This window comes from Aythya marila, assembly GCF_965140915.1.
Source record: "Aythya marila genome assembly, chromosome: 2".
Classification (NCBI taxonomy): Eukaryota; Metazoa; Chordata; class Aves; order Anseriformes; family Anatidae; genus Aythya; species Aythya marila.
Genome location: NC_139043.1, coordinates 124151099 through 124165826, shown reverse-complemented (window position 1 = coordinate 124165826; position 14728 = coordinate 124151099). Strand labels below are relative to the sequence as shown.

General features: G+C 35.2%; 1 protein-coding gene across 3 annotated transcripts in view; it reads left to right on the top strand.

Moving 5' to 3' along the window:
- The window catches only part of STAU2 (staufen double-stranded RNA binding protein 2), a 166523-nt gene that overhangs the window by 58455 nt on the left and 93340 nt on the right, over window positions 1-14728 (top strand). For all 3 annotated transcript variants that reach the window (XM_082752258.1, XM_082752257.1, XM_082752259.1), the window contains exons 8-11: window positions 2852-3064; window positions 6793-6930; window positions 10130-10261; window positions 13889-13949. In XM_082752258.1, coding sequence (XP_082608384.1) covers window positions 2852-3064; window positions 6793-6930; window positions 10130-10261; window positions 13889-13949 — 544 coding nt within the window. The remainder of the gene's footprint in view (window positions 1-2851; window positions 3065-6792; window positions 6931-10129; window positions 10262-13888; window positions 13950-14728) is intronic.

Sequence of the window (14728 nt, the reverse complement as noted above, 5' to 3'; positions counted from 1 at the left end):
AAATCATACTGCTGTTTTTCATTTGTCAGCATGATTCATTAAATTGAGCCAAATTCACTCTTGATGTAACTTGACCTTAGATGTGTTTTGGCCCCATGTGTTTTCTCTTGCTAGAGTTATTCTTTAAATCAGTGGAACAGAAAAGAAAAGTGTATTGAACTGTCACCCTTAATCAAATTCTCAACTTTAAATTAGCCATGATTTGATCCATAGGTCATATCTTTCAACTGAGGAAATGGTTTAATGTACTAATGCATATAGTGTTCTTGGATAGCAAAGGCTGAATTTCTTTTAAGTGTTTTGTGTGCCAAGGCTTATAGAACAACTGTTTGAAATCATATGGAATAAAAAGATCTAAAATCTGGGCTTAACCAAAAATGTTGTTAGGTAAATATTTTTTTTGCTAAATTACCAATTTTGGATGTTTAGCTGGATCCAGATCCTATCCAAATCCTATGAGGTTCATTCCTTTGACAATACAGACTTTTCTTTTTTTCTTGTACTCACTAACAAAGAAACAGTTTTGAATGTTTTCCAGCCTATTATTTACCTTGTGTCACATACCTAAAAGTTTAAAAGATGAAAATCATGCCGACATACATTAGTTTTATATTAAGAAATATATTTTCATATATATGTTTTAATGTATATGAAAATACAGTTGGGTTTTGTATTAAAATTCTTTTTCATATATATATTTGCATGCATTTATATATATGAGAAAACTTATATAAAAGTAATATTTAAGGAACCCAGCAATTATGTTTCTTAAGCAAGTTATTTTGTCCTTTTTCATCTGGTCAGTATACGCATTGTTGTATATTTTATTAATGCACTGTATTGCATATAAGTAGAAACACCTATATACTGGTATTAGTAAGACCACAAAAAGATTAAGGACCCTAGTGATGTTAATTCAGCCCTGCTTTTTTACAGCCAACGTGTTGTAATACTTGGGTAGCCCTGTGCACCAACTGATTAAGGTTACACCTTTAGGACAAAGAGGGAAGCAGCGTGCTGAAGGCATTTAGCACAGGTACAAAGCCCTCGTGTGCCTGCAGGTGGGAAATCCTGGCACTGGGCTCATCACAGCTCTGGTGCGGGCTGTGCAGCATCCCCTGGCTGAAGCTGCCACAAAAGCACAGCCGCCTTCTCATGTGGCGAAATGCTAGTGGGCAACTTTCAAGTGAGGTAATCTTGAAAACACTTCTGAAATTATTACCTTGAATCTTAGAGTGGGAACACTCCCAGACTGCAACGTAAAAATCCCATGCTGGCACAGATGCCGTCTTGTTCTGGGAAAATGCGGACAAAGTTGTCTGTTAATTTTCATTTTGTGTCTTTTTATTGATATATGCTCTGATAATTGTATTTGCTGGGTGAAATTGCCACAAAAGAGAGCTTAAAAAAGAAATACAAGCCTAAAGAGACCTCATTACAGTATAACAGCAAAACTAAATAATGCAAGGGACGTGACCTTGATAAAAAGAACTTTAATACAAAACATGTTGTAATAATATTAAGGTTGAAGGTTTCAACCCATTAAAAAAACAGTTATTGCACCAAGAAGGCCCTAGCACCTTTACGTCCATTTCCTTCTGCTCAAGAATTACACTTTTTCAATGAATGATTTGATGTTGCTGCACCTCCTGAAAAAGTATGCATTTGTATTGATTTTGAAGACAACGAAACGAGGTGCCTGTCAGATGCTCTAATCTCTCCTTATAAACATTACATGCAACAAAGATTAAATTAGGTAGCTGTTTCCGCCCATCAAACAAAGTAGCTGAACCTTTTCCCAGATGAAGTCTCTAATTCCTGATAGACATTATCCAGACCAATAAATGTTGCATACATGAATATATGGTTATCTTAGCACGTGCAGTACTGTGATTTGTTGGGTAACTACATTCTAAAAGTATAACCGCCTCAAAGGAGACTTGCATGTGTGCAAAAGTGAAAACAGAAAAAATGTAGTGGAGGGTGCACCATTCAGAACATCTCAGTTTTATTTTTTTCATATTATTGCAACTTTTAGTAGAGGATGAGTACTTCAAATGGGTTTTCTCACTGTCTTTCATCCTTGTTATGTTTAGAAAGGGATGAATGAATGAAAGATTTCAAAACTGATTGTTTTTTTTTGTGAGTTGTGGTGGTTCTCTTGATTTTTCTTTCCTGTACTGTTGGGAGGGGCAGCTGAGAGTTGTGGAGACGATGCTACGGCAGCCTTGCAAATGTGCATGGTATCTGTCTGAGCTATGTGGCAAGGTAAGAGTTGAGAGCAGGCAACGCTGTTTGCAGCTGGGACATAAAATATCCTAATAAAAAATACAGGCCTGTAAGATGGAAGTTTGGGACCATGCATGAACAACCTAGATTTCAATGATAACAAAAAAAATAATGAACAGATTAAAGTGATGTCATATAAACATAGTTTTGAATATGTTGTATGGATAGGTTGTATGGACTATAGCAAAGCCTAGTGGACCTTCATGAATTAAAATTCTTCAGTATGTGAAGCACCTTGCAAGGAGAAAACAGTAGCCTTGGTTTAAATATCTGTTATTGCCATGTACTGTGTTACTGATGTATAAAACATTTTGAAAATGTAGGTCTACTGTATTTTCTGTGAAGCACTGAATATGATAGTTAAATTTGCGCTATCTAATCAGTGTTAATTTTCTATCCTCAAACCTGGTACTGCAATTAACACTTGTCCAGATTTTATGAAAACCTATTCAGTTGCCTTCAGTTACCAGAAAGAATGCACTGGTAGTAAGTACATTGCAGAGATATAAACATTGTTATGTTCTTATAGGGTGATTTGTCTCCATTTATTTTTGTTTAAAAGGTGATTAAAGAAAGTGGACCTCCTCACATGAAGAGCTTTGTTACACGAGTTACAGTAGGTGAATTCACTGCAGAAGGAGAAGGGAACAGTAAGAAACTCTCCAAGAAACGTGCTGCAATGTCTGTCCTACAAGAACTAAAGAAGCTTCCTCCTCTTCCTGTTATTGAAAAGCCAAAACTTTACTTTAAAAAACGTCCAAAAACAATATTAAAGGTATGTGTCTGCCCCTGTCAGAGCTAAGAATATTTGCTTAGAAAGTAGCAGTTACTCAGATTTAAAGCCAGTAAAGACTTGCTTGCTATTTTCTGTCAATATAGTTACCTGCTTGTGCTAATACACCTGTATTTTTTAAAAAATTCTTACAGCGCTGTGAAATTATCTGACATAATGGCTTGTAAGGTGCTGTCCCTTAAGAACCCAGCTCACATCACTGACATCAGCAGAAGTTTGTTCAAATGTAGTAGAGGATAGAACCCTCCGAGCAGCTCTGTACAGTCGTGTAGATTTTAAGCATCATCTTCTTTGAGAGGCCTTATTGGAATATATGATTTCTCCCTTCTCTTTCTCCCCTCCTCAGTTTGAAGAATATGAAATAGTAGTTATCTGGGAAAATGTTGCACAGTCCAGCTTCCTCCTCTCATGGAGCTGGATTTGGGAGTTTTCTGAGCTCAGCTTCAATCAGTTGTAGTTCTTGAAACATTTAGGGAAAAAAAAAAAGCAAAACACAAGAGTTTGTTCACATCTCAGCCTTGTGTGTCACTTGTCAAGCTCTGAAGGAAAATAATTTCTTTGTTTCATGTGGCTGTATTAAGGTTAGTATTTGTTCTTCAGCTCAAAAAAAATAAAATTGCAGACCAGCCCACAGAGGACTTGTGGACCTTGAAACATCTCTCCATTAAAATATATGCTGTCTCAGAGGATGTTAATATGCCTCTTGCTGCACTGATGAGGCTTTGTTCAGAAGCTTTGAATTCTTCTGAGCTCAAGTTTCTTAAATGATGCTTTTACTCTTGGTGGCAGTAGATTTATTACCACTTCTAGAATTCAGTCAATCTGCAGTGACTAGCCCTGGTTTGTGTATTCATCCTGAATTCATATAGAAACAAAGAACCATCTGAGCTAATTAATCTTTCACTTGACCTGACAAAAGCAGCCACATAGTGTCCATATATTTATGAAGCATCACTGTCTAGTCTCAGCATTGTACAGCTAATCGGATTAACTTGTCATCTCCTCAGTCCAGATGAAGATGCTTTTGCAAATGGTCAAAATCTTCTCCATTGCATTTTATTTTAGGAAGTGTTATTCTGTGAGGCAGCAATTAAACTTTTTGTACGTGGCTTTCTATTGTCTGGCATGTTGGATAGTCATTTACAGCTATACAAAATAATATCATGTAATGTATACCTAACCATTCAAACTCATGACAGATTGGTGTAGATGTTGGTGGAGAGTTGGTCACTTTTTGTCTAGTGTTACACAGTTACTTCTGCTTCATAATATGCAACCTCAAGACTAGAACTGCAGGAAATATCAGGAAACTTTCATGTCCAAACCCTGTACCTTGGAATATAGCTGTAGGACCTAAATTTCATCTCTTTTCCTGAGAGGAAAAAAAGCTTTTTAATTTTTCTGAATTAGAAAACAATGGGAATGATGCACAGGTTTTGATGAAATGCACAGCTATGTCCACAGCTTGTGTTATATTAGGCTAGGCAGCATTGCACCAACACAGTGTGAGTATGAAATATGGCTTGAACTCAGTCCTCATTGAGTATTGCATAGATGGATTGTGAAAATAAATATAAGAAATGAGTGACTGCTGTATACTGTATGCTGTATACAGTATCTGTATACTGAGTATGCTGAGTGCAGGAACAGCCATCTAGAGTAAGCAAATACTTTGGAGATAGCAAAACTGGACTTGGAAAGTGTACAAAGTACTCCATCATCTTTCACTTTTCATTTGCCTTCAAAACAGAACAAATGATTTCTCCTGAAAATCTAGGGTAATTAGATACCTGGCTCCTACTGATATTCAGAGGATATAATTCTCAAAAAACTTCTAGGAAAAAATCATCATAAAATGTTATTACATGCAAAACCATCAACATCATTTCAGCTTCAAGGATCTGAAAGCTGCAAGATCTGAAAAGAGTGATTTTCTCTGCTTGTCTCATTTTAAATGAAAGATGCTAAGGGTGTAATAATGTAAAAACTTCTCAGTTTACTATAAACCATTTACCATTACAGTCTTAAACTGAATTATCCAAAGTTGGTCGTCTTAGAAACAGACATTAATAGTCAAAATAACCCAAATACGTAGGAAGTTTTTATTTTTTGAATATCCGGACTCCTGAAATGCTTTTATTGTGTCTGTTTCTTTTAATTTAACCTGTACGTGCTTTGAGCATCAAAAAAAAAGTGACAATAACTTCTTTTTACTTCTATATATATATATTTATGAGGCTATATCTTATGGCCTACACTTTATTTAGCCTGCTTTCCCTTTGTCTGCACCTGGCTCCTTGCCCACACAGCTGCCCTTGTGCATGACATTGTCTTCATTCTTTCACCTACATCTTCTCTAATGACTTCAGCAGTTACACTAGGAAGGATTTGCTGCACAGCTTTCTTAATATAATATCCCTCTCCGGTCTTTGCCTTCAATTGCTGATCATCTCTTTAGGTTCTTGACCACTTGTTTGCTATTATTTGAGAACCTCAAATACGCATTAATTTACATCTTCTCTTATACTGCAAATACCTTCAGAAAGAGGAAATATTGCAATAACATAAAGACAATTTTGCATTCAAATGCCATTTATATTTGTAAGTACTTCTCTTGTGTTGTGGCATATAAATATACTAAATATAACCACAGATAAATGTGTTTGAATCTTAATTTCTTCTCTTTTCCTTCTACCAACAATATTTTCATAGCTGTTTGTTTTGACAGAGCATTAAGAATAATAACGTACTAAAAGGATTTTAGAACTAATACAAACAGTTTGCAAGGACTGTAGTTTTTCACCTGTCTTTGTAATCTTGGACAGACCAGTTTCTCAGATCTTTTGTTTTCTACCATCAGATCAGTTCTCCCATTAGCAATGCATTTTGATACATTACTTTGAGGTTTATTGTCTGTAATACTTTGTGGGTGGCTCACAGTGTGCAACATTTCTAGTCATTGGAGATATTCCTCTCTTTCTCTTCTCTATCTTCACTGCCTAAAAGCATTTGAGGCTGAATTCCTATAGCATGCAAACAGAGTAAGCTTTCTTCACCTTTACAGAATCACAGAATTTCTAGGTTGGAAGAGACCTCAAGATCATCGAGTCCAACCTCTGACCTAACACTAACAGTCCCCACTAAACCATATCCCTAAGCTTTTGGTTGCATTGTAGGATGGAAGATAGGACTGCAGAGATGGAAGGCTGAGAGAAATGCAGTTTGTTATATGGCAAATCTTTTTTGTCCCCATATAAATCCACCTCTTAATATTACTGCATGTTTCAGTATTGTGGCAACCTATTTTTAAGGGCTAGAGGGATGAGTCATAGAAATAGGACAATGAAATATAATTGATGAATGCGTTTATTTTTATCCATCTCTGTAGTAAATAGATAGATGAAGGCATCAGTAGCTTACCAATGACAGCTATGCCCACTACCTGCAGCAGTGGCAGGCAGTAGGTGCATATTATGTGCCATGGTTTTGAGATTGAGGAATTCTCCTGTCTGTCTCATGATCAAAAGATGGTATAAAATGTATCGTTTTTTTCGCTATTAGAGAAAATTATTATTTTCTCTATTCTCTATTATTATATTCTATTATTATTTCTCTATTTTCTATTAGAGAAGAGGTAGCACAACAGTTGTACAGATCTACAATACTAATGCACAATGAAATTATGGTTCTTTCTCTTAAACCTGTTTTAGACTGGACCAGAATATGGTCAAGGAATGAATCCCATTAGTCGTCTGGCTCAGATCCAACAGGCCAAAAAGGAGAAGGAGCCAGAATATGTTCTTCTTTCAGAGAGAGGAATGCCTCGCCGTCGAGAGTTTGTTATGCAGGTATCATCTGCTGTTGTGTTACAGATAGTGCCTTTGCTATGTCATGTTCAAACACAAGAAAAATGGTGGCATAATATAAAGCTTATCCCTCTGTGTTTATCTCTTTGATTTATGGTTATTTATACAACAGAAGTGTGAAACACAGTAGCAGTTTGAACTGCCTTCTTTCTTTTGGTGAAATGAATAGCAATTAGATAATTTGCCCTCTGGAAGTTTTCCTTGCAGTGGTTTTACATTTTTATGCTATTATTTTTATTTCACCTAATTGTTTCTGATTTTATCCCTAATGTTACACTTTGTAAATGATTTACTTACTTTCACTTGTCTTTTAGAAAATTTTGCAGTTGTTGAATGGAGTATTGCACTACAAACAAATACTCTGAAATATGGAGAATATGCTACATGTTACCAAACATTTTGGGTTTAAAAAGTAGCACTGTAAATCTTCTAAGAACTCCTTTCAGATTTTCATCTGTTTGTTGCTTTTGTTCCTATTTCAAATGCAACAAAAACAGCCTTCCATCACACATTTTAGCCTCTTAAGTTAAAGAATTTGTACATAATACACAAACTGTAGATCACTAATGCACTAATGTTTCTTTTCTTTTTTTTTTTTTTTTAATCAGAAACATTTTCAAAGATTTGATGTAGCCATGATATATTGTGTTAGATAGCACAACAGCAGGTTAAGAAAAATAAGGAACGGGAAAGGATTCTTCTTTCTTATGTTTTCACTGAGGTAATTTTGTGACAGGACAATCCAGAACAGCAAACCTGAGCATGTTTTGACTTGTTGACCACAAACAACACCGAAATTTAAGTTCTGATCACAATCAGAATATGCTTTTCAAGCACCTTCTTCTCCAGAAATCAAAAAAAAAAAACAAAAAACTTAAGTCTTTAAATCCTTCCTTCATATCTATCTAGACAGGCTAGCAATCATTTCCTTGGATCTCAGTGGTCTTTCTTGACAATTTATTTTCTCTCCAAAAAAATAAATTAAAAATAAAAATAATAATATATATATATATATTATATATATATAATATATATATAATATATATAATCGTGTTCCTTTTGTTCAGGTTCAGATTTATGAATATAACTTGGATTTCCATGTTTTTGTGCTATCTGAAATTATTTGAAAAAGAGTGATCTTGCCATAGACCATCCCTTTTCACATGCTTGGACCCTCCAGTGAGAGATCTGTATCTGATCTGTATGCATTGGAAAGATGGGCTGAGAATTTGGTTTTCCACTGAAGGATTCTCAGTAGTGGTAAAATACTTGGTTTGAATCAAAATGGAATCTTAAAAGCAGTGAATACACAGAGGATTCCCCAATCTGAGAAGGCTTGTGAAAGAAAAAATCAAAGAAATTCCATAGATCAGTTGCTTTTCACTGTAGCCCAATTTTTACCCTTTTCTAATATTTTCACACAAAGATCATCCCTCTCTTTCTCCTGCCTTCAGGAAGTCTCAGTGGATTCATTATGACATGCAAAAAACCTTATCAGAATAAAAAGCCTTTGTATAAACTACTTAAACAATGTTTTCATTTAATTTAATTGAATGTGGAAGTAAAATATCCAGAGATAATATGTTCATTTTTATCTGTCACACAAAGAGCAAGTTTAGATGTGATGAAATGGATCCAATTACTTGTCCTGACCACTAGATAAACAGAAGAAAACCTCTGATGACATTAGTTGGTGTTCTGTTCCCAAAGTTAATTTCAGAAAGCTCTTTCTCTTTGTAGTCAGACCTTTAATCCTTGATAGAGGTTATAATAATAGCTAAACCAGTTTTACAGGTCTGAGAAATAGCAGCACATTGATTTATTGTGAGCTATGTTATAAATTATCATTTTGTCTTGTCCCATTAAAGTCCCTCAATTTTATTGCATATAAACTTGTAGCAGAGTGGCTATTTTCTAATTGTGATTGTAAAACTGCATAGAAGTTAAGGGGTTTATTTCAAGGTTATTAATATTTCTGTTTTATGTAGTTGAATCTTTTTGTTTAATTATATATGTATTCCAAAGGGATATTCATGATCATTATTATTTATTTACAACCCCTTCTTTCTATTTTGAGTTAATAGGTATTTGAATAAAGAAAAAAATAAAGGTTTCAGGAAAATATATACATGATAATTTAAGGAAAATGATTACTTATTGAATAACATAAATGATTGAATCATATATTATTTATTTAACAATCGTGTGCCTGTTTTTCATATTTTTTTAAGCTTTTTCCAGAATGTTTCAGCTCATTGACCTCTAAGGTTTCTTTTATTCAGATTGCCTTGGGTATTTTATTAATTTTATTTTACCTTGGGCTTACTTTGTAACTTGGTTTTGGGATCATAAGCTATTTTTAGAGATAATTTGGCAAATAAAATGGCTTAATGGACAAATTGAAATATAATAATTAAAAGACTATAAATATTGCACAAATTAATAGCAGTGATAGTGCTCATACCTCAAGGACTGCCTCTTTCTGGATATTCGTTGCCTATAATTTGTGTTTATTTTGAAGTTTTAACTTCTTCTTGTTTTATGTAAAGCATCTTGTTGGAAATCCTTTGGGCAGTACAGCTCAGAGGTCCAATGAAGATTCTTCTTTCCAAAGACCATTTTGATAAAATCTTGTCAGGTGTAAGGGCAGGAAAAGAAAACAGCTCCCACCTCTGTGTTTCTTGCAGTGCAATGAAGTGGGAGGAATGCGAATATGGTTTTCATATTTCTATAGAAGCCTCTCTTTTATATTTCCAGGTCATTGTTTGTCTCTCCATTGTTCTCGATACTCTCCTGATGATGCTGGGGAACAAGCACTCCCTCAAGGAAGAGGAAGTCCAGATCCTGTAGCACATTCCACATTAAGAAAGAGGGGGGAGCAAAATTAAGGGAGAACAGGGTTGACACAGAAACTGGCTGAAAAGAGGGAGTTCTGTATGCACACCACAGATATATAAAAATGTAGGTCTTTGGTATGAGGTTGGGGACTTTCTGAAAAATTTAAGCAAGCTCATCTTTGGGAAGCAGTATTGTAGTCCACTTTTTGCACTATTCTGACTTTTTCCAGATTGCTTCTGCATCAGAAGAGCTGATGGTTGTTGGTAGATCAGCAAGATTATCGCATGGTGATATTAAAGGGTCTTGCATTTATTATGATCATGATCAATATTTTCTTTTTAAGGTAAAAGTAGGCAATGAGATTACTACTGGGACAGGCCCAAACAAGAAAATAGCTAAAAGAAATGCAGCAGAAGCAATGTTGCTACAGCTGGGTTACAAAGCCTCTACCCCTCTTCAAGACCAGACAGAAAAGGTGAGAACCAAATGATTTTATTAATTTTCATATCTGAAATAGTCATAGCTGTTTGTTTTTTCACTGAATATGCAATAAAAACGTTATAGAAAATGCTTTCAGATTTGATGGCTGAGAAAGAAAATGCATGTCAGTGTTTTTCTGGAGAAGGGATTATATTTTAAATTCACATGTGTTACAGGTATATGTTTCTGTATTAGTGATGTGCAGATCAGGCTTCTGGCCCATCTTGACTTTATTGATGAAAGGTTTTGTAAGCAAAATGGGATGTTAAGGCTTTGGTTTTTGTGTCCTGAAAAGATCAGAGCAAGGTATTTGGCTAAGCTGTGGACTCCGGACAGCTTCTGTGATACATACACCCAAAGTCACTGCATGTGTATATTTTGATCACAGCTTAAATGTTTGCTGTGACTGCACCAGCCAACTGTTGACTCAGGTCAACAGAATGTTCTGCTGGGCTTTTATTGGGACCACATGATAAATCTGTATATAGCACTGTTGAGTGGTTAAGAAGGCCTGCTGCTGCTGCTTTGTTTTCTTACATTCATTAACCTATTGCTTACAAGTGCGTTGCCTTTAAAAACACAACAAAACAAAGCAGGTATAATTACATACTTGAAGTAGTAAGATAGAAGAAGGTATCTTAGAATTGATAAAGCATCGTGGTTTAATGTTATTCTGAACAAAATAAGCAAATATGATACTGTACACACAAAAGGTGAACTACTCAAATTTTATGAAATGGGAATATTCAAGATAATAAAACACACTTTCATAGCTTTGTAGAGTTTAAGAGCATAAATACTTTTAGAACATCTGGAGTGATCTTCTCTATACAACAGAATGAACATGTAAAGCCAATAAACAAGTTAGTTTGTGTAGATTTTAGTTCTCAAACTTAGCAGACAGCTTATCACACAGCAGGAGAGATTGAAGTACCATCTGGATTTGGGGTTTTTATTACCAGATCAGAATGCAATGGATCCGTGAAACAAAGAGTTAATGCAAGAAAACCTTTTTTTTTTTTTCTTTTTCCAGAATAAATTGGAAATTTTATTGATTAAATTTGGAGTGTCAGGGTTTATTTCATTTGACAAATATGCGGTTGAATATCTGTACACAGTATGAATGAAATGTATTCTGAGTGATCTGAGGGGTGCCTTAATTCAGTATTGAAAATTGGTAGCATCCTTGCTTCAAGAGTCTGCAGTAGCTGGGACTTGGTTAGGTCAAATCTGCTCAGATAGTCTTCTCAGCTAAAATATGTCTGGTGCTGGAGGAGAAGGAAAATAGCAGTTAAATCTCTACCAATTTGACCATTGTAAAATTTCTTCCATATAAATTGCACCATAAAGTTCTGTCATTAGAAGATTTGCATCCCAAATGGGGCCCAGTGCAGGTTAGGCAGACGTATCAAGTTGGTGTCTAAATGGGGAATTGTCACTTCTGTTGTTTTTGATGTTTAAAAAAAACAACAGGAAACTTCTCCTCCTAACCCCCTACCCACCGAGTCCTTTCATCCCCTTCCTCCTTCCTTAAAACAAACAAACAAACAAAAAACAAACAAACAAACAACAACAACAACAACAACAAAAAAAAAAAAAAAAAAAAAACACAAAGTCAATGTTCTTTCTTCCACAACCCCTGATGTATAAAATGCTGCAGTATTCATTCTTCCAGTGAAGACCTCAGAGTGTTGCAAGAGTCATGCATGGTGCCCATGGCAGCACAGGTATTCCAGGTAATGTAAAAAAAAAAAAAAAAAAAAAAAAAGGCTCTGCTCTTTTCTGAGGTAATCCTGTACCTGGCTGGAATAAATCAGTAGTGTATGTGTAGAGCACTGAGGAGAGCAATTTCAAAGTGCCATGGGAGATTTTTCGCAGCTACCAGAATTTTAGTTCTATGGATGAGAGTGAAGAGTTGTAGTGTTTTCATTTTTCATGTTTTCACTTTTTAATTTCTCCTTGCCCCCTTTATTATCTTAGAAGAAAACCAGGGTATATTGCATCCATTTGACACAGCATAACCAAAGATAGTTTACCGATAATTGAATTCTTGATAAATCCCCCATCATGATGATGCTAATAAACAACAAAAAGAGAGGAATGAGAGGAGAGCTGGAAAAGTTTTTCTCATACTGTAATAGTGCACTTGGCAGATTTTTCAATCATTTTCTTCTGGATTCATACTAAAACCATGCTGTTGTAACAGACAGCTGTAAGTTCAAATATATTTACAGATTTCAGGTTGTATATTCATTTGAAGAACTGTCTTTGTGATGTTTTCCATGGATATACTTATTATGTGGTTCATTAATTTCACATAACTTTCTTTGTTCATATAAAGTTTGTGGAATTGGGTGACCGGTTTGAGAGGCAACTCTAAGACCTATCCTCTCTTTTCTATTAGATATCTCCCTTTTTATTGCACATTGCCTATGCTGTAAGCGTATTGGTATGTACATGATGAAGAAAAGCAGGGAAACAATCTTTGGAATAGTTGGTTTGCATAGTGTGCTCTTCCCTCCTTTTTCCCCAGGGAAAACATATCATCTAGTAGTCTGCCTTATAACAGAATAGTAATTTATGCAGCCTTAACCTCTGAGATGTAACAGAACCATGGACCTGTTTTCAGAGGTAGAAGACATAGAAGGACAAGGACAGGACAGCAACACTGTACTCTGTCCTGGTTGGCAAACCAGATGGGTTCTGTCCTAGGGACAGGCTGCTGTCAGATTTCGGACTACTGGCTCTCTCCTTCACATCTCCTCCACTCAACAATTAACCCCATCAGCCCCCTCTTCCGGAGCAAATGATGATGACTTTTTAATGGTGTATAGGCTGCGTTGCTGCAAGATTTTCTGTTTGTGTGATAAATCCCAAGGAAATCTGAAAAGGATCATCTGCATCACATTAATTGAGATGCCTGTCAATAGTTCATAGTTCATGAGAAAAAGTGGACTTGTTTCTCTGCATTTACACATAAATCTAGAACATGGGTACCTTACTTACTGTGTAGACTTTAGGAATGGCCTTATTCTGATCTTCCATGTTAATTGCTTCCCTTTTCTGTGTCAGCATAATACTGAGCATTAAACATAACAAAAAATAACTTCCTCAAAATATCTAGATATTAAAATAATGGATAATTGCAAGAGTCAATTTTGCTTCTACTTCAGTAACTAAATGGATTCCCAGCAAGTAAATATTTTAAAATTACACCCAAAGTACTTTGTAGTGTTTATGCATTCTTTCATAGGCAGATATTAGGATCTTCTTGTTTTAGAATGTAATTTCTCTGTCATCTGTGTATATTTGCAGTTGAGAACTACTTAAAATATTTGATTTTAAGTCTGATTTGGTAACATGCTGTGTTGAGCCTAATCTTTGGGGAAACATTTATATTTTAGTGTTAGGCAATAGTTGTTAATGTTTATTCTTGAAGGGTACATTCCTCAAATAACCTATTTTAGACCAAAATTAAGATATGTTAGCAAATATGTGTAAGCAGATGTGGTAATCCCAAGTCACCCTTTTTTAGAGTCTTTCAATCAAATTTGTAATTTTGAATGTTCTGTTTAAGGAGTTGTTTGATGTTTACTTATTTGTCTTTTTCTACCTGTTTCAGCTTGGAGAAAACAAGAGTTGGAACGGCCAGAATGTTGGGTTTCCTGAGCCAACAAGTAACAGTAAGTATCACTTTCTAAATCTTTATTTATTCCTGCTTATTTTTGTTTCTGTAGGATTTAGATTATTCAAGGCAAATAAAATGTTTTCTATAAATTTGCAATTAAATTAATTAACTCTTGAGCATCCTCTGTGTGAGTGCAGGAACAAGAAGATTCTTATTTACCCCTCTTTTTATTATTATTTACTATTTTAACAAAATCAAGACTGGTGTTATTAAATCATCAAATCCTTCAGGTTTAAAGGGATTTTTACAAGTTTTCTAAACTGCAGAGCCAGTACTGAGTTCAGACAAGGTTGCTTGTGTCTTTTTCCTGTTTTCCAGGGATGGAGATTTCATAGCTTCTCTGGGCATCCTGTTCCAGTGCTTAATTATACTCACACTGATCTTTTTAAAATTTATTTTTATTCTTGTTTTTCACTTTTATCCAGCTGGAACATGTCCTGTTTGTTTGATAATCATCTCCAGTTCTGCTTCTATATAACTCTCTAAAGTGGCTGATAATTCTATTCTATGATTCTATGATAATGCCTTTCTTCAGTCATTGGAGACTTCCCCTAATCTCCATGACTTTTCAAAAGTGACAGAGTGGTCTCAAAAGAACTTAAGTTGGTTCACTCTACACCCTGAGACACATCCCATCTGGTCTGGTGACCAATTATAGCTTGAAAATTTCTCTAGGAATCATTGACTGTGATCTCCATCCGCTCCTGGTAACTTCTCTTCTCTGAGCTCTTTCTTTAGACCCAGAGGCCTGTGAGGCCTTGTTTATGAAGAACA